At 38.7% G+C, this 27,767-nt stretch overlaps 1 protein-coding gene across 1 annotated transcript in view; it reads right to left on the bottom strand.

The window, feature by feature from the left end:
• Positions 1–27,767, bottom strand: part of PTPRN2 (protein tyrosine phosphatase receptor type N2) — a 654,118-nt gene that overhangs the window by 51,719 nt on the left and 574,632 nt on the right. Inside the window, 2 exon segments of the mRNA XM_074157635.1 lie at positions 1,230–1,303; positions 8,694–8,841. Of these exon segments, the coding sequence (XP_074013736.1) occupies positions 1,230–1,303; positions 8,694–8,841 (222 nt within the window).

Genomic DNA, 27,767 nt, shown 5'->3' with positions numbered 1-27,767 from the left:
GAATAAAACATTTTCATATGTTCAAGGAAAAGAAGCTTTTGAACACCACTGAAAGTAACAAAAACAAAGCTCAGAGAACAGTTTCCATATAGTTGTGGGGTTTTTAAAGCGAAAAAGTATTGTCAACAACGTTGGAAGGAAGCAGCCTGTAATTTCATGCTGTTGCAAATTGTCAGCTGCCTTGCCCACACAAAGTGATTTAACTGGGGGAGTGATACTCCCCAGAAAAATGAGCCAGTAATGGTGTACACAGCCCACTACAGTGAGATCTAATTTTCCATCCTAAGTTCTTTCTCATAGTTTCCCTACAATAACTTTTTAGTGCCTAATTAATGTGAGTAAGAACCATGAGCAAAAGCAACTCCAATACTAGCAGTCTCATGGAGGTCAAGGACACAGTGCTTTCTCCCCCTTCAAATGGATACCATGACACTTCTATTGAGATGCTACGACACAGCAACACTACTGGCTCTATCGTATCTGTTTTGTGTCTAAAAATAGAGACCTTTTCTCCCTATCACCTTTCACAGACAAGAAAGGATTCATATTCAGCTTACAAAGGGTCAGAAAGGGCAGCTGGGCCACACTGGAGTATTCAGAGGCAAAAATTGGATTGACCTATTTTGCAGTTTGAACGAATACACAAGCGGTGAGAGATCTCGTTCTTGCTTTCAAAACAGCAAACTCGAAGAGCTGGGAGAGCTACAGAAACACCAAGCTATGCATCAGTAGGGCAACGAAGGAAAAAAGGTAAGGGGAAATGTTGCTTTCTGATGCAGAAGAAGTTCAGAAGCCTGTGGAGCTCAGCTCTCCATGCCTACAGAAATCATTCTTCCTACAACTCTAGCTAGTAGGACAAAGCAAAAAAAGAACAAGTGTGTTTTACCTCCTCAGAGAGGGAAAAGCTCTGGTAAGGGTGTATCGTTGAATTTTATAATCTGTAAGTTAACAATATCAAGTACAGAAAACCTGACAGCATTACAAAGTAGAACAACAACTACCTAGTGACTTTTTCTTAGTACATGAACTTCAAGAGTATTGCATGCACATGTAGAAGATTTATTTCCCTTCAATTTGAAAAGGCAACCTGAGACCTCAGAGTTGAGAGGTACTCACAACCTGAGGTTGCACAATCTGAGCAGTGAGATGCCTCATGTTACCATATTTTAACAACAAGGAAAGACAGGGACTGACTATTTGGATTATTTCTTACAGGTTACTGTACTTACAATTGGGCTAGCATTGATGTAGTCTGAATTGTCGTGGCTATTTTCACCTTTCAGACATATCCTGGAATGATCATCTGCAAAGGAGAAAATAAGAGAAGAAAGTTTCTATACAAGTATTCTACCCATTTTAAGTTAAACTATTCAAAGTCAGATTAATGTGCATTTCAAGACAGGCAAGCGGTAAATATCAGAAAAGACACTTCCTTCTGACTCCCAACCTAGCATAGCCTTGGTACAGCCACAGCATTACAGCCCAACTCAGGAATGAAGCACTAAGAAATTTCAGAGGCTGAGTATCAGAAAGCATGTCTTCATGAGAGGCACCATAATGTACTACCATCTCTTGTGGGAAACACAGGAAATCTATTGCTCAGGGAGTTTAAGATTTAAACTAGGCAAAACACTAGAAAAAAACAGTATCATAGCAAATGCTCCTGTGTTTGCAGGGTCATGGAAGGAGTAAGCTGATAGACTTTGCCCATCTGGCTTCTCTATAAAATGAACAGCAGGAACGTTGAAGTACAGTTGAGAGCTGGACAGTGAGTTGATCTGTCCTGATCAAAGACCAGTGCTGTGTGGTGCTACGCTAGTGATGTGGGAGACGATGTGACTTGGAGATGATCCTGGGAGAGAGAAAATGCTGGTAACAACTGCACCTAAAATTATGACTGGAGTACATACAGCTACTAATAAAGAAAACAGCAGTCTGCTGTTTTCAGTATGCATACGAGACTTATGCATTTACCCATTGTCAGGATTCTCTATCACTTTTTAACTTGTATTTCTACTGGTGCTAGCTCATGTATGTTTAGAACTAGTACACCCCAAACTCTAGTCCTTTTTTTAACATCAGGACATATGTAATGAATGGGTTTTATTTGTCTGTATTTAGACAGTGACAATGCAGATGCCTGCATCTGTTCCAGTCATCTAAACTCACTGTGAAGAGAAAAGAAATATTTCTGTCATGAATCATCTCATCCTGATTTAGCTGTCTCAAACAGGCCAAACTGCACTCGAGAAGTGCCTACTTCTTTCCGTTGACTACAGAAAGAAAGACCAGACCACACACAGATAATTTATGCGAGACATCTCTAAGTCTTTACATATGAATCTCAAACAACTTGTACCTGATACATAACCAGCGCAATTTATACTTCCCAGCAAAACTACCCTGCACAGTATATTGTGGTGAGAGGTCGGGGAGCTGCCCTTTCTCTAACCCTCTACAGCTGAACACAGCTACTGATGTTTTGAGAGGATCCTTCCACCAATTATTCAAATAGACAAAAGAAGAGTACAGGAATACACCCTGTCCCCCTTTATATCTTTTCTAGTGGCCTGTGACACCATTCTTAACAGCAGAATTACAAGCTGCCTTTTAAACTATTAAGTACCAATCATTATTTTAATAACGAGGAACAAGAAATGAGTTATGAAACACTAAGTACCACACAGGAGAGTAGAGTCAGCAATGTCAAGGCAGTTCAGTATGTCAGCAAGAAAGGTGTGCTTGTATGACTGCTGTTTATAGTCACTCAATCTTACCACCAATATTTAACCCACCAATGTGAGCAACCTTCTCCTGGAATTAGAGGTGAAAGAGTCATGTGAAATGAATGAAGAATAATTCTTTACTATTCGCATAAAATTATTTCCTCTGGTAAGGTTTCAACACAATAGGAGGGTGAAGAAGATGAGAAAGGGAACTTGTTCATGCACATCATTCCCTTCCACCTTCCTTTGGCACCATTGCACAAAAAATCCACAATATAAAAAGGATTTTGTGACATCTGAGACCTTAGGGCTACCCAAGATTTTTTACAGGAAGCTTTACAATGATCATCGTCATACGGTGCTTGAAGAACTACAGCTCTGAAACCTTTTGGCTATGCAGCAGATAGGCAGATTACATGCACTAAATGTGGTCTCTCATGTATCTTAAGCTAAGTAAGCACTCAGGATAAGCCCCAATCATTGGATAGCAAAAGTGTTTGAACTAATCACCAAAGAAAATGTGTGAAATGTTTTCAAATGGGTGGGGGAAGAGAAAGCAGACAGTGATTCATCCGTATTTACCAAACAGATGTCAGTGAAAGTCTCCAGTAAAAGTCAAGTGTCAGATCAGTAAATTCATGATCTTTTTTTTAAAAAACATAATTTTTAATCCAACCCTCTGATTTAGTGTGCCATATAACTATCCTGCTGTCTTGGACAGTTTATCAGAGGGTGAGATATGTTAAGGCTTTGGTAGTGAAAAGGTGGTGAGACTTTGTATTTACGCTCAGAAAAAAAAAATGTGCAAAAAAGGTTGTACATGTGTTTTCTGCATATATCAAGAGTTTGCATCCATGTGCACTTCAGTTGCAGCATCAAGTGTTCATATTGACAATGAACAGATTGTGCTTGTCTATGCCTGTTATCACCTCAAAGCTTCTAGGAACCAGCATAATAGCTCTTCAGAAACAGGCAGAAAAAGAAGAAAAAAAAAAAACCAACCAGAATACCATGGACACCAGTTTGTTAAGTTAACAATAAGCAACTACGGGGAAAATGCCGAATGTACAAGAATTTTTTTTTTTTGTCAACTGCATATTGATTATATTAGAAACAAGGAAAGAGAAGGAGGAGAAGCGGGAAATAAAAGGAAGGAAAGAGATGAGAGAAAAGAAAGATATACAAGATCAGTCTAAAAAGCAAGAAAGAAAGATGAATGAAGAAATAGGAGAGTAATAACGAAGTGAGAGAAAAGAAAAATGCTGTTACTGGCTACTGCAATCTGGCCAAGCTACAACGAGTCATCATTTCAAATATCTACAATAGCTGCTGCTGAATGCTGAACTACTTTGCATTTCCTATTGCTCTAGCCAAGCCACAGCTGAAAGAAAAGCAAAATGTATAGATGGATATGTGTGGCAGAGAGAGGCTTCCTAAACAAGAAGGCTAATACTAACCCATGGCTGAGGAGAAATACAGCACAATTTTGTATTTTATATACATATAAAATATAAAGAATAATAATAGAGTATATATAATAAGAACATAATAATAATATAAAGAACAAAGAATAGAGGATAAAGGATAAAATATAAATCAAACGCATATGCTTGCAGTATATAAAACCTCAATTTATAGACAGAGAAACCTAAATTTTGGGGTCTACTTACAGATATCTTCACATGGACTAGATTACCGTTAATGGGGCTTGATTTAGTTGGGTAAGTATGAACATGTCATACCATTTGAGAAACTGTAGATGAGGCATTGCATAAGGATAACAGACATGACACAAGATCTGAAGACTTGTATCCTGGTGGCCCAGCATCTAAAGCTCACGTGGGGTATCCAAAGGCATCCTACAGCTATCCGTTTCACTGTAAACCAAAAACCTACTTTTGGCCATTGCACTGCTCTCTTGAACTGTTCACTGGCTGTAATGGGTGCTTTGGCACCTGGCTCACATGGAGGAGCTATGTGGAGACACTGAAATTTAGGCATCTTAACCTATGATTTCACAGAATTATGCCCAAAGATCTTTAATCAATGCCTCAGTGTACGTTTCTAGTGTTATCTGAGGTGCCCTAAGGACATTCAGGCTAGCAGCAAGGAGGGCACAGGTCTCCCATAGAGCCTGCGTTATACCTACTACCTCTGTGTGGGTACCTCAAATACTTTAGGCATCTCAAGTGGCACTAGATTCCTGTGTTTAAACAACTGAGTTGAGCACAAAATGTCATATCTATCTGGATTATTTAAACAGTGACCAATACTGCAGGAGTATGCCATCTTGCAGTCTTCTATTTATCTCACAGTGGCCCTGCTACTTAATGAAGATCTATTACTTTTGTTGTTTTTCAGATGAGGATTGAAAAATAAAAACCTTACAGCTCATCCAACTCCCATTTACGTAATTTTGGAAAAATAAAACTCACATCTTACCCAATTTCCTCTGTCTTCTCTTTCCTTTTAGGCTGATAACTCTGAAGGAACAACCACCAAAACAAAGGCTGGACACAAGGAGTATGGGCAGCTTTGGGTTGTTTGAATCCAGACATCACATAGCAGAGTGAATCTCACAACAATCAGCCTGGCACGTTCTGCCTGGATCACCACTCTCTTCCTTCTAAATTTAGACTGTTTTTTTTTTTTTTCTATACAGAGCACTATACAGAAAGAACTACACTGGTAAGAAAGTGAAGAACTACTGAGGAGCAAGTGGAGCAGTCTGAAGACTGTGAAGAATCATAATTAGTTGATTATCATTATTTTGCCCATGAGTTATTTGCACAAAATGGAACTCTTCTTAGATCTGAACTGAAATCAAGTTCATTTATTCCAGAGAGCTATTTGTACATGACATGCATTACTGACAGGAATAACGCACGAGTAACTGCACCTCTGCTCAGGTGTTCCTGTCCTCAGGGCACATTCCCTGGCTGTGCTCTGCCTGCACACAAGCCTCACAGCTGAGTGCACAGTCTGCCCTTAAATGCTTTGTTTTCATTTGGACAAAAATCAAAGCACAGAGGTAAGCAGGTTGCTCTAATATATACCATGACCCATGGACACAGTTACGGTAGACAGCTTTTGACAGATGTTTGCTGCAAAAAGTTGTTTGGCAAATGTTTAACGGTTTTATTTCACAGAGATGCAAGAAGAGAAAATAAAGTCCGGAAAGACGTTCTTTGGACATCAACAAACTGAGTTGCTCATGTGTTCATACAGAAAAAGGTATCCCATTGCAGTCTGCTTGTTGGTTGGACAAAAGGATGCAGTTTTGTTAACCTAGAAGGTCCAAGTTACTTCACTTGGTAGAATTTTTTTAACTAATAGTTATTTAAGTGCAGTGTCGAGGTGTTCTGCTACCAAGTATTTTAAAAGCTGTTTGCAAATAGAGAAGATAGATATAAGAATAAGCTATGATAAAACTGTGAGATTAAACATAATGTTAATCTAGAAATTACATCAGTTATGTAATCAGTAAAAAATAATAGCATATTATTTTAAGACTGGTTAAGAAAGGAAAATGTAAAGTAAATACAACATGATAATAAAGCTTCCTCGAAGCCTTCCTAAGATGAAATCTTTTATATGAATTGGCAATCTTGTTCTACCTTGTCAAGGTGATTATGAATATGAAAAGGGTAAGGAAATGCTAACAAGGCATTACTCTGTGAGAATACTTTGAATGTAGCATAACAACTTTGTAGCATATCAAAAGCATATCAGCTTTGCTTCCTAATTTATTATGAAGCAAATCTGTGACTTTTTGCTATAGTTTTCATGTCAAACATAGTCAAAGAAAAGTGGGCAAACTGGGCTCTCAGTCTAATCTTAAGAGTCCACAATAACCATCATCTTATCAAAATTCAATATTATTTAAACTCTATGCCACACTTCCCACTCATCATCTAAGCAGCTTTAAGGATATAACGTGACAGCTGCTTACCAGTGCACAGAAACTTCAGAAAGCGAGGGCAGGTAATTTTGTGCAATTCAGTCAAAAAGAAAAGTTCCTGGTGCACTAAGAGATATAATAGAAGTTTCCACATTGCATCAAAGCCAAAAAAAAATAAAAAATAGCATTTTACTCTTGTAAAAGCACTAAGGGATTTTAAATGTGCTAAAATACTTCTAATTAAAGTTTCAGATACACTGCAGACACCCTGTCCATGTCCAAATCCCTTCCCTGGTAGTACTGATTCAGTCTAGACTCAGCGATGGGAAGAAGAGTCATAACAATATGCCGTGGAAGAACCAATGGCAGAGACTTGTCAACTGAAGGCTGACCCGTGTAGGCTGATTCATCAGCTTGGTAAAATATGATGAGAAGAGACAGACTATCTTAGCCCTGAAAATAGCTCAGCTCTCTAGTGTGGCATGACACCCAAGCTAAAAACCCCTGCTCTTTAGCACTGCTGCAGCCAGGTTGCTTCTGGATTTAGAGCTAGAATGGTCTAGTCTGAGAGTCCCTATCATCGCTCGTATCATGCAGACATGTTTCCTACACCAGCTGAATAACCAGCATCAATTTCTGGCAACACCTGTAGCTCCCATTCTGTCTCCAAGGCAGCAACCAGAAACAATCTGGCTTAATTTATGAGCAGGGACTTGGAATAGCTTAAGATGGTTTGACTGCAAGTCCACATTGAAAAGAACACTTTAAGTGGGAAGATTAACTTGGATCAATACACACTATCATGGAGCAATTTTCACTTCCTATGATGTTGGTTAAATGCTATTTTTTCCGGATGGAAAAGAGCACAGAAGTCTTGCACTCCTTTAACTTTCATGGTGACTTCTTTAGAACTTTTCAACAGACCTGATCCCACCACATGGAAGTCAACAAACTGCTGCTGTTGCCCCAAAAGGCTTTCAATCAGCACCACATTTACTCAGGAGAATTCGTATCGTCAAACTACCTAACCAGCAAAGCATTGCAAAAAGAGCCACTGCATAAACAAGAGAGCCAAACCCTGCTGAAGCAAATATGCAAGGACTAATGGGCTCAGTTAAATTATCATGTACTTCCAAAGAATCTTCACTTTAAATCTGGCTCTGACATTTACTTAACGTGTTACCTGTCATTTCCCCATTTCTAAAGGAGGAATAGTACTTACTCAAGGCTCTCATAGGGAAAATTAATGTTTTCAGGGCACTTTAAAAATTAAAATAGCTATATATGTTTGCCAAGCTACCCAGCTGGATTGTGGGCACACTGATTGAGAGCATTTTTGTTGCTGTGGACTGTGCATATATTCTCAGTCTCAGTTTTGTTTCATTGGTTGCTTAATAAAACGTGTGGCCATAGATTACCAATGTAATCTATGAGATACGTACATTTGCATAGGAAAAATATGTTGCTTTTATTTCAAGCTCAGAAAGGTGGCTGCCTACAGGAAAGGAGATTCTAGGAACATAAACACTGGCTGCTTTTTCTTTTTCTCTTTTTATCCTAAGCCTAGCAGAGAGAGAAGCCAGTTTGCAAGCTTATCCACTGAAGCCTGAAGGGGCTCATTCAGTACAGCTGAGTATCTGATAAACAGATCATCTAGCTCTGATTATAGACTGCTGGTATTACTGTTGGATGGACATGATACCAACTTGTCTAAACACAAGCCAAACTTCTTTCTGTTGAATGGCTACAGATGCCACTCTTGCACAGAAAGTATATTCCAGCACTGAAAAGCACTCTGGCTATTGAATTTCATGAGACAGCACAGCTGCAGCAGCAGTGCTATGCCACATAGTTGTGCATTTCTGTAACATATATGCAACTTAGAGAGAGATAAACAGTGTCTGATATGATAACAGGACATGCACGCAGCCCATAGTTTTCTAGTACACATACAAGCTACTTTCTATTCTGTTTGCCTGTCATCTGACATCAAACCACTGTGCAAAGGACATTGAGAAATATACCAAGAGCTTAAAATGCAATCATCCAAATTAAAGTGTACATACATGGTACTACAGCCCGTGAGCGATTCTTCTGGATATTTTCCTCCTGCTGTGCAACGGTGGTGGCATTGGGTTCAGCCTGATAAGCACACAGAGCTTCCCACTCTTTCTCTAGACGATTCTTGTTTTTCAGATGATCTTCCATGTAGGACTGGAATTAAAAGGATACTGTATTAAGCATTGACTTAGCTAGGCTCAAAGCTAAGCTAAAAGGATGTATCTTGGGATGGAAAGCACAGGAATCCTAAGCTTTGGGCACAAAGCACACTTAGTCTTATGGCTAATTCATTTACTTAAGAGAGTTAACTTCAAGCTTATTTGTGCTACACAAAATGTACCAGTGCTAACAGAGAAGAAATATTTGTAACACCCAGCTACCAAGCTCCAGCAGAAAACTATTTCTTCTTCATTACCTAGAAGATGTTAAGCCCAAATGTCTCTTTCATCAGGCAATGAAAAAGAAACAAAAGTGCACTAATAAAAATTAGTTACTACAACAACAGCTCACGTCAAACTGAAGGCTTTCAAAACTAAAGTTCAAGCACATACACAAGTCACAAAACAATACAGCTGTTGAGAATTAACGAATTGCCAGGCTGAAGTGTCCTGGCTCAAGTACTGGGTGATTAGGAACTCATCCTGCACACAAACTGGCACAGAGAAGGCCTTGAACTGAGAAGGTGCCATTAATTAATATTAATATATGTTGTTAAACCTGGCATTCAGTAAAGTCAACAGTGTTAGGAGAAGCATCACCAAAGAAAAATTACCTGCCCTTGGCAGGAATGACAGCCCATCAGAGTATATTTGTGCAGGTCATAGCTTTTGCAGATCTCCCAAGGTTAGAGATTCAGTACAGCACTGGATCGGGAATTCAGTTCCAAAGGTTTGCCAAAAGTGAAATAAAACCCTATTCCTTCATCCCATGAACCTGAAAATCATCCAAGCAGGTGAGGGGAAGACAGCAGAAAGGAGGAAGGGCAGGGAAAACCAGAAATCTTCCCCTCCCTTTAGCACGAAAATTAAGAAAGGGATCACCTGGCACTATAAGCCCACTTAACAGCCAAATTACCTTTCAGAGTCTGTCATCTTCTCCTAGAGCGAGTAGCAGAACAATCTCACATGACACACAGTTTGTATTTGTAAATTAAACTCCATACTATCTTTACAAGGCAGGTTGAAGTTAACATCCTTAAACAGCTTGAAAGAGGGACAGACTGTTTAGGGGACAGGCTCAGGGTCTGGACGGGATTGGGAGCAGAGCTATGGGTGCCTCTGCCCCAAACATCAGTCAAATTGGTTCCTGCTGGAGCACTCACTAGTACAACCCAGTCTGTAGGAACATTTGTCTAGAAAAAGCTCCTGGACAGGATTCACTGTAAAGTATAAAAAGCAGTTTAATTGCTTGGAAAACCTTTCCCATAGACAATCTCCATTATGTTGAATAGCTCTTCCCAAACATGCGTTGAAGAAGAAAGGTTCACATGCCCTCTCAGCAGGTTTAACAGAAGGTGCAAAAAGCTTGCAGCTTGTCTTCTGCCAAATGGGAGCTCTGCTAAAGCTGTTGCTCTACCACGCTGCCCACCCCACCAGCGAGGCAGGAGACTGCTCTCTCTTCAGTTTTTTTTGGTTACAAAAGAGTCCCTGACACACAGCTTTGTTTTGAGCGGGGTCTGTCGGGTGCGTGTGTCTTTACATGAGATTTGTAAAACAAACCTGCTACTGAAAAGCAATTCAAGAAGTGACACTTCCAGAAAGGATATCTTTAAGGACATAGAAATTATTGCATTAGAAGAAAGGTTTCTAAAGGAGGTGAAAAATAGTAGTGGCCTAGATACAATCAAAACACCTACTGTGTGATTGCTTCTTTTCTACAATGAAGGAAAAAGCATCGTGGTGGACAGAGCTGTGACCTGATGGATGGGGAGCTCGGAGAGCTGCGCGGCCTCGTGGTGTGTTAGGGGAGTGGGTCAGCTAACACATTCCCAGCCTTAACCTGCTAGTTAATGGGAGGAAACTATCCCCTGACGGTTTGCTTGTCCCTGCCGAAAGGCTGCTGGTACCGGGGAAAGGAGAGGGGCTAAAGATCCTGTTCTTTTCTCCTAGTAAATCTGTGCCTGGATATGTATACTGAACATAATAAAAACAAAAGATAATCCCTCCTGAGCAGAGACTAGTTGGTATATAAGAATTTTTATGAGGCAAAGGGAAAAAATAGCAAAATCTTACAATACCAAGACCCCTGGCTTCAGAGAAGCTGTTTCGCATTCAGAAGGCAGAGATCAGGCAGTCAAGGACCAGCCTGTAGCATCTTCCCATTTTAAACCACAGTTTTATAATCTGATTCATTTTGACATGCCCATCACCAACGTCCCATAGACTTCAGGGACATTTTATGCAGATATACAGATCTGCAAACACTGAGTCTCCCCAAAATACTGGGAGATACATGAAGATGTAGGAAAAGGGCCATGAACATTTGATTCCTAAGGCAGAGCTGTACATAGCAAGGAACTTCCCGTTGGCTCCAACTTGTCTATTTGATGATTTCAAGGATTTTATTTTAAAAAGAAATTTTATTTTATTTTCAAATCACCAAATGTGACACAGTTAAGGTAAAGAGATTGCTTTTAGTGCACATGAATTTTTAAATAACTCATCTCTCTTTAAGAAGGAACATTCTTTTTACTTTTACCTTCCTTTTTTAGGGAATCCTGAGTGTAAAGAGAAATGAATGTTCAAATGAAAACACACCAAAATCTTTACTTTAACCAGACAACCACTTTTCATGTAGTTTCAACACCTGCATGGCATGGATCAGATTCACAGGGCACTTCCTGACTGAGGGAGCTGGGGTTGTTCAGCCTGGAGAAGAGGAGGCTCTGGGGAGACCTAATAGCGGCCTTCCAGTACCTGAGGGGGGCCTACAGGAAGGCTGGGGAGGGTCTGTTTACAAAGGCCTGCAGTGACAGGACGAGGGGCGATGGCTTTAAGCTGGAGAAGGGGAGATTTAGATTGGATATTAGAAAAAAGTTCTTTACTATGAGGGTGGTGGAACACTGAACAGGTTGCCCAGGGAGGTGGTTGAGGCCCCTTCCCTTGAGATATTCAAGGTGAAGCTCGACGAGGCCCTGGGCAACCTCGTCTAGTTGGAGGTGTCCCTGCTGACTGTGGGAAGGTCGGACTAGATGACCTTTGGATGTCCATTCCGGCCTGGACCATTCTATGAATCAATGAATCTTGAAAAGGTGTTTGACTATTCAAACGGACCCAAGGAAGCCTCTGCACAATATGAACATCTGCTTTTCACACGCTTAAAAAAGCTACCGAGAAAGAAGCTTGCTTTAAAACATTCAGCAGTCAGACAATTCCCTCAGAGTTAAGTAATCTTTCATTTACAGTCCTTCAGAGCCCCTACATTCATCCCCATTTTGCTAAACAGAAACTTAGTGATTTTGAAACACCCTCTTGGGAGCTGCTGGATGTACATTAAATTGAGTGGAACTTCTGATATTTTAGAGATTGTATGTCTACTCAAATCCACTCCTTAATTAGGATGTTTTCATAAGACATTCTGCAGCGTTTGCCTGGTACACAAGAAATTCATTACCAACGTGTCAAAGAGGCACATGATTTTCCTTGTCCCAGAGCAGCAGGTAAAATAGAGGTTGTCACCACTGCTACTGTAATGTTCCTCAAAGCCTGCTGAAAAAGGTAGAGGTCTAGTCTCACCGATATGTCCACATCAATACAAGTCCTGTAATCCCAAGTATATGCTATTATTTAAACAAACACTGTCTGCTTGGCAAGATCTCCTGATGTTCCTTAAATTTCATTGTCTTAATTTTCCTTCCACAGGGCCTAACCTGCAAGGACAATTGGTAGCCCAGTTCACACTTTCTCTTGTATACACAGATGAGATACTCTTGCTAACAAACATGTTATGGGGATAAGAAGGATGCATTGACATTATGTGGAGAGTGGTGATGTATTGTAAAATCCATTATTATTTTGTGAGACATGCCAGTCATAAGGCAAGAGATGAGCTTTCAGCCAGAGGATAAAAAACTGTCCCAGGGACAACGAATCTCTGGCCAAAAGAACTAATGCCAGTGGCAAATGAACACAGACACAAAGACAGAGGACAGCGGCCTGGCTTGGCTTTGGTAAAGTTTCCCGGGTGCTCAGTTGATGCTGTAATATGGTGTCAAACTAGTTTGCTTTTCTTTATTTTTTTTCTTTACTCAAGGAGTGGCATCCAGTGCGTGCTCTGTGACTAAACTAAGGTTATCAAATATAACAATTAAATTTTAATTGCCTGGTCAATCTCCAAATACCTTCTTCAGAGATAGTATAGTTTGCATCTGTCAAGATATTTGTTTTAAAAATAACTGTTTTATTAGCTGGTGCTCAGCTATTACAAAAAGCAATTATTTTTGACAACATACTTCCAATACGGTACTTGATTAGACACTCTTTCCATGGCTGAGAATGTCTCTTTTAATGAAAAGATGGGCAACTGTTAAATTGACAGACCTTGACAGGTCTAATCGAATCTCAAATGTCAGCTGAAGAAGTGGATGGGACATTATCTTAATCCTTGTGAGCAGTGACCACTCAAATCCACACCTTTCACCTCCCAGTGTGAGAGCCCCTGCTTTCAATCCTCTGCTGCTTTTTCCAGAGATGAAGAGGGCCAGGCAGTGCCGAGGTGCTTCACTGGGTTCCTCTGAAGGAATTTGGAGAGGAGAGAATTGGCCTTAGCTGTTATATAGCAAATTGTGCACTAAACGACCACACTTCAAACAATTTGCTTTGTTATTCTCTCCAACTGACTTAAGTAAAGGCTTTTTTTTTTTTTTTGCCTTTGCTCCCTGCTAACTTGTAGGCTACATTGTTCTGGCACAGGACAGCATTTTTGCTATTCTGCTTAAACCTCTTTGTCTTTTTTGGTACGTAATGTATTGACTATATGTAAAAGCAACAATTTTCTGCATAAATCCAATTTACTTTAAACACAGCACATCATTTTCTCCTTCCTTTTTCTGGCTTAATATCTTATCATTAGTGGCTTCACAGTAAATTTCTCCATTCCCACTCGTATTACTCGCAGTGCTATAGAAGTTAGAGACAGAAGAAGCCTATTGGATTACCTATTTCCAGGTCTTTCAAATAATGTCTTGTTTCCTGTACTTCACTAAGAAACTTCACTAACATTTAGGTGTTCTGTATCTAACGTAAAAGCCAAAAACACTGTTCATGATTATTCCTCAGGACACAAGCTGTTCTGAACAATACATTCTATTCCTGAAAATACTCAAATATTCTCAATTAGGAACAGTAGTCCTCACTTGAGATGGGTGCCATTAGTATTGCTTTTCTATTGCAAACTTATTTCGCTACCCATTGTCACCTATCCATTTATTTCAACCCTAGTGTGCGTACACAGAATATTGCTGTTCTGTATAATTTCCACTTGTATGTATTTCAGTGTCTTCACAGATCATGAATTAATGGATCTATGCAAACTAGAGATATCTCTTCTTGTGACTTTTCTTCAAAGATAATTTAACTTTATTTGTTGTACATGTTTTCAGGTCTAAGGTTTTCAAACTTTTTAATTACTCTTGTCATCACTTCTGTGCAGAACTTTACACTGTGATACCACTTGTAAAAGTCATTAAGTCACTTCCATCCACTTCCAGATCATTATTTTAAAAGTTAAATATAATTGGATCTAACAGTAATTCCTGTACTCTGCCAGACACTCCCATACATAGCTTTTGATCATTACTCTTTGTATATCATCCGTTAGCCACATTTCAATCCACATAATTGTCTTCTAAAAAATTGACATTAATTTTTCAATTAACTATTCATGAAACAGTTTCAAGGCTTTATTAAAATTTGGATATATTACATCTATTGTTTTCCCTTCTTCTACTGGTTTTGTAATTTTAGTTAAATAAAAAGCAATCAACTTCGGCCAGGCAAGATTTATTCTTTATAAAAGTATGCACATTCTTACTCATTGTGCAGCTATCCAATGGAAAGGATGGAGGAGATTAGCAAACACACAAAGGAAAGACTCCAGCCTTCCCTATCCTCTTAAATGAGACCCTCACAGTTATCTCCCTTTTATGCCCTTGAAAAATCTCTTGCTAGATAATCAGCAATTTCTTTTTTAATATGTGTTCCATTATTTTCTAGGGCTGGAGTCTGGACTCAGGGAACAGCAGCAGAAAGGTTCATTAGTCTTGCCCTCTTTCCTTCTCCCCACTTCTCTTTTATAAAATTGTGATGACTTTATTCTTCTATTTTGGTGCACCCACACTTGTCCAGATCTGCTCAAATAAAAAAAACTCCCTGAGACAAGTGTCACTACTAGAATCCTGAGCTGTATTCAGACCATGTGGAGCACCACAATATTTCTTCACATTTTCTAAGCATTTCTCACATCTCCTAACACAGTTTCACAGTAATACTGAAGTCACTTTGGGCTCTTCCTTGTTTGCAGAAGGTCAATCTTTCTCTCTGAGCTGCCATAGTGCTCTTGCAGAGACTAAGGGCTGGGAGCTCACCACACGTTTCCATGAAGAATGCTATCAGTGGTGTTCCATGTAGAAGGAAACATGGGAGCAAAGCAAAACTATGCTCACACCTTTCCTACCTTTCTTCCTCAACAAAGCAGACCTTAAATAAAGAAAGGACGCACTATCTCAATTGATTTAAGTCTTTCAATCAACTAACACATTAAGAAAATCACAGTTTTCTCGGGTAGTTATAGCTCTGTTGAAGCACCATAGATATTTCTGATGCTCTGATCTGACCAACCCACAATAATGCAGAGCCTATAGCTGCTACCACGACCAGCTCCATCTCTGAAATGTCACTCTGTAACTGTTGTTAAAAGCACTAGCTTTAGTCCTAACATGGAAAATCAAGTTTTCAACCTTGACTGTGGAGAAGTGTGACTTTATTGAGCTAGTTACATAGAGTTTATATATACATGTATATATATATATATATATCTATCTATATATCTCCTGGTTTGAGGAAAAACAGAACCAACTTTCTGTTCAGTAATTTTACTTCTTAGCTAGGCCTCTTCTAACTCTCATAATTTAACAGCATACTGTGCAGAAAACTGTTCGTTCTCAGAGACATGAGACCAATGTTTACACTTGATGCCAAGGAACGGTATGCAGGGAGGCTCTTGCTTATACTTATTGCTATAACAACCAAGGTCAACTAATCTCGTTATTTGCCCGCTGGAGGGTCGGAAATGGAAAAGTGTAGAGGGATCACACCTGCAGGGAGGAGGGGACATGACAGGTGACCCAAAACTGACCAACAGGGGTATTCCATCCCATCTGCCCCCTGCTCAGTACAAAAGCTGAGGGATCAGAGGATCATCCTTTTTCTCCAATGGCCAACGTCTGAAGAGGACCATGTTTGTCTGCCTTTGATCCTGATCTGTGCGTTCCTGACTCCAGAGCTGGAATCCAGTTCCCATACATCGCTGAGTCCAGTCTGGGACTTCCCCAGTGCCGGCTGGTGATGTCATCCTGGGAGCTTGATACGGTTTTGTACATATTGTATCTATTTCATTATTTTCTTTTTATTTTATTATTAATATTTCATTAAAGTAGTTTAGTTCCTTCTAAACTTGTAAATCTCTTTATCTCCTCTCCTTCTCTCCTGGGAGTGAGAGGTGGGGGGAGAGCATCTGTCGCTGGTCATTGGCCAATTCAGCCTAAACCACAACAATAAATAAAAATTATGTTGTGGCAATGCATAGTCAGTAGCTCACAGAACTTGTATCTGTAAGAACTCTCAGTAAGTTAACATTGGGCTATAACGTTTCATATCCTTTCAATCCTGGGGAGCGTTTTGCATCCACTACTGTCAATGGCAACACTCCTGACTTAACTGGAGCCGGGATTTCACCATCTGATTAGTCAGTCGTTTCAGTCTTGAGCCTCTTTTCTCTTTTCTAACTTTTCCTGTGCCACCCTAGATCTCCTGATCTTATCAGCAAGAATTGTCTAAATGAAAAAATCTGGGAAATAAAACCCCGGGAATTTCTATATTGTCTTTATAAAATACATTAAGAAATTACTTTTCTTCCCCAGTGTCTGGAGCCATACTACTACCATAATGTTTTTTGATCTACTTTTTCTCCTATTTCTCATTACCTGATTACACCAGTGAAAAGAATAGTTTTGAAGCCTTTTCAATTAAGTATTGAAAACCAGTACAAAGCTTTACTAGTAATTTGGCATAAAACACTACTGATATCATACATAATATGGTAGGTGATGAAGGCAAACTACAAAAAAAAAAAACCCACCAACAATCAGAGGGAGGCAATTCTCTGACAAAGCAACTATTCAGCCTGGTTGAGAACAATATCCCTAGTTTGTTTCAAATAGGTTGTATTATTAGGAAATAAATTAACTTCCATGGTGATATCAGCCAACAATAAAAAATGAGATTCCATAGTTTCAATGTTATATTTTTAGATATAAAGATTATTGTAAACAACTAAGCATGTACACAGAGAGCACAGTCGTGCTTTAAGCATTAAAAATAATTTTAAATTATTGTCCTTGGGTTTCTGGAGAAGTATCACCTCTGCGTGAGCCATGTATGGCATTATCTACCAGACTAGACTATTGTGCAAGAATGACTATAATTCACAAGTACATTAAATGGCAACCTATGTTCTGTTTACCTAAATTAATATACCCTTGATGTAGTGTATATCACTGCCTCCCCCTCTCTTAATGCTCTGATAATAGAGTTTTGTAACTTGTAAAAGGATTACTTCAATCCAATCAGCAGGTGCTGGGATCAGTGTGTGTCAGACAAACACTTGCTAATCCCTTTTCTTACAGCTCCCAGCTGCCAAAGGTGCTCAATGAAATCCCAATGAAATGGCTGGATACAACCTGGTGTGGACTGACGCAGGTTTTCAGCTCTGGAGGAGATCTTGGAAAATACATGTGACACTAAGCATTGCTTGAATCGGAATGATGAAGGCGGTATGCTTTTGAAAGGAAACAAACTTTGCAAAGAAATTAAACATTTAAAAAAATTAGAATATTTAATTACGAAGTATTTACTCTACCTGGCTTCCTAAATATAGCAGAAGATAAAGAAATTCACCATACAAAGAATCCCTTCTCAAGGATTATCAGCTACTTAATGGTGTCTTCTAGGTCTTAAAATACAACCACCCCCATCTCCTCCTCCTTACCCCCTTTCTTGAAATCTAAATTATGGCTATGAAGTTTCCCCCCTGCAATTACTTTGCTTTAAATAAACCTCAACAAAAAGGAGAAGATGATTACCATAAAAGGAATATAATTTGCTCCCTTACAATCTCTGTATTTCTATAGCTCCTTCTGTCCAACTGTCTGAAAGTCACATTATTTCTGCAGGGGAGGCAAGTATCATTGCTGTTTCACAGAGGCGAAATGAAAGGGCAGAACCATCGAAGTGAATTTCCTGGGGTCGCAGAATATGCTCCTAAAACATTTATTTTGCAGGGAAATTCAGAACTCGGTCTTCTTGACTGCTGTTTTTCCCTTTTCCCTTGATCATGTTTATAGACAGGGCTAAAGGTCGTGCAACCTTCATGAATCCATATCTGATAATATTTTTGTAATTAGAGCACACCAAATGTTCTGACTCTAATGGAATTAGAACAGGTTTTGGTTTGGGGATTTTGTTTAGAAATACAGGGTTTAAGTGGCTGACGAGTAGGGGAATTTAATTTATGCATGTTAGATTCTGTTTATACAAAGACATACCAAACTAAATAATAAAGATTTAAAAGATGAATTAGCTAAAATCAGTTTCCATGCCTTTTGTACTTCTTATGCTAGATTTCACAATAAATTTTTAAAATTATAAATAGCCTTTTAATAAAGGAAGAATTTTATTTCAAAAAATGAAGGTCTAAACCTCTTAGCCAAATACTGCTATTTCACAGCGTGGGATATGTTGTGACATTTCTTAAAAACAAAAATAAATCCAAACCAAAAAATCCCAAGCTTCCCCATTAAAGACAACTCTGCAGTATAGGAACTGATGCCAAGGATAGTGTCAGTTAAATTCGTCAGCTGAGACATTTTGGGAAGTGCTTCTGGTAGCTTTTTTAAAAAGCAAAAGCGTAAGCTACATATCTGAATAAAAAGTAGCAGAAAAACTGCAAAAACATATACAAATCAAGTCCTTTGACTCTGTGATAAATATTGACACCCATTTCCATTCTCACAGGAAACTGCTATTTTCTTCTTACACATTAAACCTATTTTTCAGATGATCCCTTCTTTTCACATTTTTTTACTAATGGTTTGAACACCATACCGCAACCCAAGACATATTTATGATTCATATATATGCCTACTAATGATGTTGCATGTCTGAAAGGAAAACTTTAAAAATATATTACTACACACTAATTACCTAGCTGAAAACCCAAAACCAAATTCCCTGCCTTCTTCCTCTCCAAGCTTTGCTAACTCTATTAAGCATCTAAATTTGGGTTCCTGGTTGGATACTATATTTGTAAATTTAGATTTTAATGAATTAAAGTCTGTGTTTCTTTTCAGAGCATTTGTATAGTCATCTTCATTTAGTATATATAAAAATTACCAAGAGATAAATATAGAATTCTGAAACTGTCATGTTTAAAAATAATTGTCTCTTCAAGCATGGTCAAGTTCTTCAGAGACAATGAGACTAGGAAAGCCCAGGCAACCATGACGAAGTACATCAAAGTGATACAGCACATGATGTGATTTATAGATAGTCTGGTAAACTATACCTCTCCTAGACAGTGGCCATCTTGTGTGTAGAAAGGAAAATATTATTTCTACAGACATAACATCTCTGCTAGAGCAAAGGGATAAGCAGTAATACTTTTACTACTCTTCTTAAATATGTTAATAACAATGAAAAGATGCTTTTCCAGGAGCAAATTATGACTCATAAAGGAAAACACCTCTGCCTTTTAGTGGTTGGGAGTGGAGGGGGGATGGGGTAACTAAATTGATAGTGAGAGTTTGTTCACAAACACACACGCTGGTTTGCGTGTAAATTGAGAATATGCAATATGAAATCCAAGAAGTCCTGTAATCCATACTATACCCACCGCCTAGCGGCAGAATATGCATAAGCAAAAGTGAACATATGGCCACCTGTGAGAAAAAGCAGGGAAAGAACAGACTCGATAATCAGCCTTTTCCTTAGAAAACTCCTGTAACATTGAGAGACGGGAAACTTCAAACTCCACAAACATCTTCAATGGTCTAATCATCGACTCAGGACCATTTTGGAAACACATCCCCAACCTACGAAGTTCCATGTTTGCATACTGCAAACTGCAGAGAAGCAACACAATTAGAGCAACTGCCAGTGAGGACAGTAAGCAGTGAAGGAACTCTTTTTCCACAGAAGTACTTCCAGGACTTAATGGAGACAACTGTGGGAGAATACCTGCCTGACTTCTGCCCTATCCCTTCCATGTCACACAGCCACGCGCTGAACCAATGTGGAACAGGAGATTGAGCAATGCTAGTCATAAGAGAGATGCAGCTGGCATCTACCCAGCTCCCAAATCTAGCTGAAGTGTCTCATTTTTTATGTAACCTTTTATCTGCACTCCATGGGATTTTCAGCTGAGGTTGGCCTAGCTCAGTGATTCTCAAGTTCTCAAATATTTTTCTCATGAAAGCATTCAAAAGGGATTGTGAAGTGATGGTAGAAAAGCTTTAGAAGTGTGTAAGCTGAAGACATCCTACCTACTCCTGGGACTCTTGGGTTTCCATGGAAGCCAGAAAGGATAACACTTTAAAGAAGTTTGAGGAACATTGGTCTAATCCACAGACAAGAACATTTGAAGTGACAGAGGGCAAAATAAGAACAAGGGAAAGACAATGTAAAAGAGGACAGAAAAAGATGCCAAGAACAGACTGTAGAGGTCAACAAAGAAGTGAAATGATGAAAGAAGACACTGTACTGCAAAGTAAAAAAATCAGGAAAACAAACACCAGAACACAGCAAATGAAGAAAATGCTATGGGAAGGAGCAAATTTTGGTCATAACTGATAACTGTCAACATTTTCTCATGCACTGTTTCTTTTCCTTGGAACATCTCCCTTCACATGCTGAACCAAGGAGAAAACATTGACAGTGTGACAGTAGTAGTTTTGAGTAGACAGTACAACTACAGCTGAATGCTAAACAGATGAAAAAAGCAAAATAAAGAACCTAAAATTCATTGCGCGTGTGTGTGATGGCTAAGGATCTAGCAGATTGGGAGTATATTCTTGACAATTCAGACGAGACTCAAACAATGACTAGATGGCACCCTTTTTCCACGACAGAGGTAACTGACTACAGACTGCACATCCTCAGTCTGGTTTTCACAAGCTTTTCCAATGTGTATCTAATATCTTTCAGCCAGGTCTCCAAATATGGAATAGTTTGCTCTTAGATAATGAGGCCGAAACTAAACCCGCAGAATCAAATCTGACAAACCCAGGTGCAGAACTCCTTTGTACTTTCATGTCTAAGAAAGACTAACGAGGGACAAAAAAGGGCAAAAATATTACCCTTCGATACGATCCTTCTTCTATTAAAGCCAATATGATTAGTTGTGAGAGCAGAGCACTGGGACACCAGAGAATGGAGGTCTACTCCTGGCTCTGCTTCTGACCTTAAGGTTAGTCTTGGTCAAGACAGTTTCTTGTCTGTGCCTGAGCTTCCTGGACTAAAAAGACAGAATAATGATATTGACCTTTAAAAAGAGCTTTGAACCTACTGATCAAACGTGCTGTGTAAGAGTTGGCTTATTATTATTTTTGTTACTGAAGGGAGTTGAAAGGCTCCTGGTGACTTTAATCAAAATTTCTTATATCAGGCCTGAAGGACAAAGTTTCTCAAAATTCACTTGTGAAGACACATGTATGGTAAAGCAAAGGCTGGTGTATATTCTCAGATACTGCAGAGTTTTCTTGACTCAAGCAGAACTTTAAATCACACAAAAGTAATTTCTGGACTTCCAGAAGAAATAACATATTAGGCACCATTAGTGCCTAGTGTATTCACTATGTTAATAGCAATTAGACATTATGATAATGCTTTCAGTCAGACTGGTCTAATGTAAACAAGGAAACCAATAGGTGAAAGGAGACAATAAGGAAAGAAGGAAGAACTTTTCTCAGGCAAGTATCACTCATGCCCACCTGAGCAGTGCCAGGACATCCCTCCCGCTGTGAGCCAGCACTACATTGGGGATTTTACATTCCTGCTTCTGTGTGGTTGCTGTAGTAAATCAAACCAACTCTTATGGGTGCCTTCCTACTAAAGCTGTAGATAAATATCTGCATTAGAAATAATCCTGCATTTAGAAAAGTTTTAATTTTGGATTCGGCATTAGCTTCATCCTTGACAAATTCCACCTCTTAACTACACCCGCCTACCACACTGGCATGGTGACGGATTCTTATGGTTGTGGTGTGCATGGTTTGTTATGATTCTTACACATTAAGAAGAACCCTTGATGTCTGTGACTTAACACATAATTATAATATATACAAAACATGCTTTTATAGTGAAACTGCTTCTTCTGGTACTGTTACTGCATGCTATTTAACAACTCCTATGTTTAAACTAAACCCCTTTGATTTTGCCTGATGAATGAAGCCTATGGCATTATGTAGCCTATGTAGCAGAAGCTACAATACCACTCTGTCTGCAAGACTGTTGCAAAGGAACATTTGTAAGGCTACAGATACAAGGTTAGTTCTGTAACCTGTAATTTCCTGAGTGAACCCAACCAAGTTCCCACAAGTTCACACAGAGGTAAAGCTCAGGGTAATCTCATGGTAGAGCAGGTGCATGGGGGTCTGTTGTGTTGATGGTATCTTTATATAAAGTCCATCTACTCATGCAAGTAATGTCTTAATCAAAGCATTTAAATGATCTCTATCTATTCTGCTAGTAAGATTTCTCACTGGCAAAGACACGTGACATCTCTTACATTATTTTTTCTGTATTTTTTTTCTATTTTTTCTACTTCTAATTTTCTACTGTTATTTTTTCTATAACAGAACACAGGAAAATTAATAGTGTTCTTTAACATACATCTCTGCCAGTACTTATGTGGCTGAGACCATTGCAAATTAAATTTTGTAAATTATCACTGCTTTGCTTTTCAGCATTTATGTCACTGTATATTCACAATTTCCTCATCCCAAAGAGCAAAAACAATCTGTTCAGCTTCATTTGTACACTCCTGTAAGAGGTGAAAATTACAAATATTGCAAAGAAAAGTTTCAAAATTTAGAATGCCAGGTAGTTTTTCATTAGCACCTAAAAGATATTATAAAAGATATATAGTATATTATTATCTCTGCTCACAAATATTTATATGTACTTATATGATGATACCGTTGCTGAACATGGTATTTGCACACAAGGATACATATGGGTATAAAGCACTCATGACTGAATACTCATCTCAAGGCACATGAAAAAATGAAAATACACCACCATTTAAAGGAGTAAGGAGGCCTAGTTAAACATGAAGTAATCTTGGTACCAAACAGAATTATAGGCTTTTTCTATGTCATAAAAATATCACCAAGATCTACGGCCTGATTCTGACTGGGCTCCCACCTGCTAATAAGTCATGTACAGATACAGTCTTGGGTGAAATTTCGGTTCTCAGATTTTTCTGCTGTAGCTTTTTTCCATCGTTATCTCAGTAGACATCTTCACTTCGGTAAGATGGATATTGAACTACCATCCTGCTACACATTCCAGGAATACGCACACAGCAAGCAGCTCGGCATCAGCTCACACATGAACAGCCTTAGCTCCCATAAAATATTCATTCATTTAAAAAATATTTGCACCCTGCTGTCAAACTTAGACAAATTCATACTGAGCTTCAGAAAATAGCTGTTTTAATGGTAAATGATGTTCCAGAAACCTCTTTCAGGCTAAACACTCTCGTCAAAATTATTTTAATAAGAAAGATTAACAATTTCAACATTAGCTGCTAATCCCCTTTCATTTGAAACTGTGCTGATAAAATTCTTTGCTTGTCATTCAAATAGTAAGTAATAATTATAGATTTGGGGCCTCCATCTCTTGCTTCATTAATAGTAAATTGCATGGAAGTCTGAAGCATAAAGTCAGCTTTGATACATCTCAAAATGCAATTTCCATAGCTTTCCTTAGCTATGTACAATTAATTACAGAGTTAATAAGGGGAATATGTTAATGAAAGGGAAATTATTCACTCAGACCACCTGGTCTTATCAAATGTCTTTAATATGTTTCCTACTTTCTGTGAATTTGGATGACAGCAAGAACACAAATCACGGTATGTACATTGCTAGTCCTTTAGTATTTTTATTTGCAACCAGCTAAAGTCTACTTAAATTAAATATGAAAAGAATGTATGAACTAATCAGTACTAAATAACTGACTGTATGTGCTTTCTCAAGTTCAGTACCTTTTTAATTTTGAAACAAAAATGCTTAAGCAACTTCATAATTACCAGACTCTCTTCAATGCTGAGTGTAAATATAATGTATCCAATAAGGAGACATTGTATTTTTTTGTTTATTTTCTTTAAAGTGTTTCATTAAATTTGTGCACGTGCAAGAGGTACAGAAATGTGCCCTAATTCTCTACACTGACACCTACTACAGCTTAGTTGCTATGTGCAGTGGGGCAGAGGCGTTATTGGATGTTCATGGGAATATTTTGGATAGTACAAACAGTCAGAAGGAGGCAAACTTTAAGTCATCTTAAAAATAATGCAGGTGTGAAACATAGTCAGAGAAATATTTTTTAAAAGACACGTCAAATCCAGAAACCAACCGTCTTCAACAGACGTTAATGGATTTACTACTAACCAGACTGAGGACAGAAACATTTTAGGACCTGGACACCAGCCCTCATAGTCATTCCAAAAAGAAAAGGGCAGAGAATAATTCCCAGATTAGTATCAGGCCATGCTGGGAGGAGGTGATGCTTATGAGCAGTTTGTCACCCCTCCTTTCTATTCTTGGTTCAGTACAATGGTACAGCAAGCAGCCAGAAACAAGAGGCAACTCAAAATTCTCCCCTCCTATGAATAGGGTTTTCTTGGCCAGCTGGTCAACCTAAAGGAGCATTAGCACACGAGTTTAGGACAAGAGGATGAGGGAGACATGACCACTGAGGGAGAGCTACCAATTAGAAAAATGAAAAGATATTACTCTAGTCTGAAACAAAAGAAGAGTTATCAAAAGGAGACAAATTCATAGTAAAACTATGTATTTCATAAAGACACACCGGGGGAGGGATGTAATATTTCAGGGTAGTAGACTTTATCTGGTTTTGACCAAAAAGTAACATAGTCCTCCTTTATGGAACAGCAAATACTGTGTCATCCACAAGCGAACTTCACAGATTATTTTAATGTTTATCTCCTTATTTAAAAACGTTTCCACAGCTGCTTCGTGGGCGCATATGCAAAATTTGATCGTCACAGGAGCATTTTGTCTGTCCTACACATTAAATTATCCAAGTACCACCCAAATTTTGATACTTCACTCACAAAGCACTGTTGAGTTCTAATCCCGGAGAGAGCTGCAGAAAGTATAATTATTTTTTTTTATCTTGCCCTGATGATGACCATAAACAGACTTTGTTGACTCAATGGAGGGACTAAGTTGCCTCTGTTACCAATTGCATGTTAACCGCTTCCAGTAACTTCTGTTGGCTTAGCCCGTGTGAACAGAAGGAGCTCTCCAAAATACCACTTGAGTTCCCCTGGGTAACTTAAACTGCAACTGGTATAACAGCGCAAAACCACAGTGGCAGTACGATGTCCCCTCTTTGTGAGTACCACGAAGCAAGTTTCAGTTTCATCCTGAACTGTGTTTTCAGAAGCTCTGAAGTTGTAGTCCCATTTACCACACGTCATTTGATCTTAGCAGTGCACCATGACTTGCAACTTGTGTGAGCCATTTCTTTATCCCACAGCGAGTCAAAACTCACCTCCTTCTCACGTCTGAACTCTGCCACCAGCTCAGAAATACACCATAACATGTATTACCATCTTGGGCCACCTGCCTGAGAAATCTTCCTCAACCACCCTCTTTCTATTATCTGTTATCCTTCTCCTTCTAAATAGGCATTTCCACCTGTTAGATCCAAAATATGATTAACTGCTATAATGAGTTATCCATTAATTAATGCAAGATGTGAGCATGCACAATAGGACAAATACAGCAAAGTGCACTTCTTTACTGAGGATGCATCTGGAGCCAAAAGACAACACCAGCAGCCTCCTGGACGAACATTCATCCCTGGTTTCTGCCACTAGTGAGACCCTCAGAAGCAACTGAGGACCCAGTAACATCCCTTGTCTTCAATTTGAAGTATCAAAACCCAGATCTTTTTCATTAAATGACCTCCTAGCATCTGTTGCTACTTGCTACAACTGATACTTATCTTGCCTTGACATTACCTGGATGTTCTCTAGGAATGGAAAAAAGCTGGGAGAAACAGAAAAAAGTTCAGATAGCCACCAAGTTTTGTTTCAGCCATGGATGGAAGTGATCCTTTCTTTTTACTTTGTGCCCATAGTACCATAAGCTAGTTTTGTGTCATGTATTTCTCCCAATGTAACGCTTTTAAAATTAGTACTCCAGAATATTAATAGAAATGTTTTCTTCATCTTTCTACTGAAAGCCTTAGGGAATGATATAAGGTGGCTGAAAGTGTTCAACCAAAGCAGCTTAAACACAGCTGGAATAAACACCTCACAGTCAAACGACAGACCAAGATGTAGTCACAGAAATTTGATGAGTTATTTCTAATCACAAATACATTTGGGGAAAACAACCAACAGGGAAGAATTTAGGAAAAAAAGTATGTTGAAATTAATTTCATACCATGTTCAAGAGGAATGTTTTTCTTGATTTAATACTAACTCCTGTAATTGACATTATTTCCTAAGGACCATTCAACAAGATTAATACAGAAAAAGGGAGGCAACTGAACATGAAACAAATAAAAATGGAAGAATCAAAGGGTAACCTGTTCATGAATTTTTTTTCTGAGTTTTATTGATGAAATCTATGTAGAACATACATCCATTTATTAGATTTACGGCTCTATTAATAGAGCTGTTTTCATATGCAATGAGATCTTTTGCACTTTTCTTTGCAGCTTTCTTTGTTCCTATATCTCAAGTCCTGGCTTTAAACAAACAGGCAAATGTTTCAAAATAAATGTTTAGGGAGGAAAAAAACCCTAAAATGAAGAGATGAATGCCATTTCATCAGCAGATCTTTCAGGAGGCAACCAGCTCCACTTGTCCCTAAAAGCATGACAACTCAAGGAGAGATGGGTAAAGATTTTCTCATCCACAGTATTTATGTCTTTTGGGGATATTGGCTATCATGTCACTAAGTAATGCGATACACAACTGCCTTTTCCCTTGTGACTCCTCTAATCTGACTGCTACTGATGAAATGGCCTTCAGGGCCAAAGCCTTCTTGGGACTTACATTTCATGAGTCTACTACAACTATTTATACTGGCACAGCTGAAAAATAAGTTGGGATTTAGATCCACTTAGCACATGTGTAAAAAGTGTATGCTTTTAGCTAAACTTTGCCACTGACTTGTTTCCCCTCCCCATATAAGGGAGGGTTTTTTTCTTCATTTTCTCAGTTGTAAGCTTTTATTAAACAGTATTTATATTCTTGAAATTCATAAAAACTAAAAAGAAATTAATGGGGGTAGAAGGAAATGGTGGAAAGAGAAAAAAATAATTAAAACCCACTAAATAATCAAACACACCATGATTGTGACAAAGACCTTGTATTCCTTATGTGCACTCCTCATCTTTGTCCCTGCTGGCTTTAATCACCTCTGCGGCATGTGTCCCTGGGCAGTGCACTGCACTCGTACCATGCATCACGCTCCTTTGCCCAGGAAATGTTTTCTGTGTATATGGATTAAGCTCAAGGTGGAAAGTACGCCTGCATCTAGC

The sequence above is a fragment of the Numenius arquata genome, chromosome 12, assembly GCF_964106895.1.
Source record: "Numenius arquata chromosome 12, bNumArq3.hap1.1, whole genome shotgun sequence".
Classification (NCBI taxonomy): domain Eukaryota; kingdom Metazoa; phylum Chordata; class Aves; order Charadriiformes; family Scolopacidae; genus Numenius; species Numenius arquata.
Note: the sequence above shows the minus strand (reverse complement) of the source record. Positions and strands in the feature narration are given on the sequence as shown.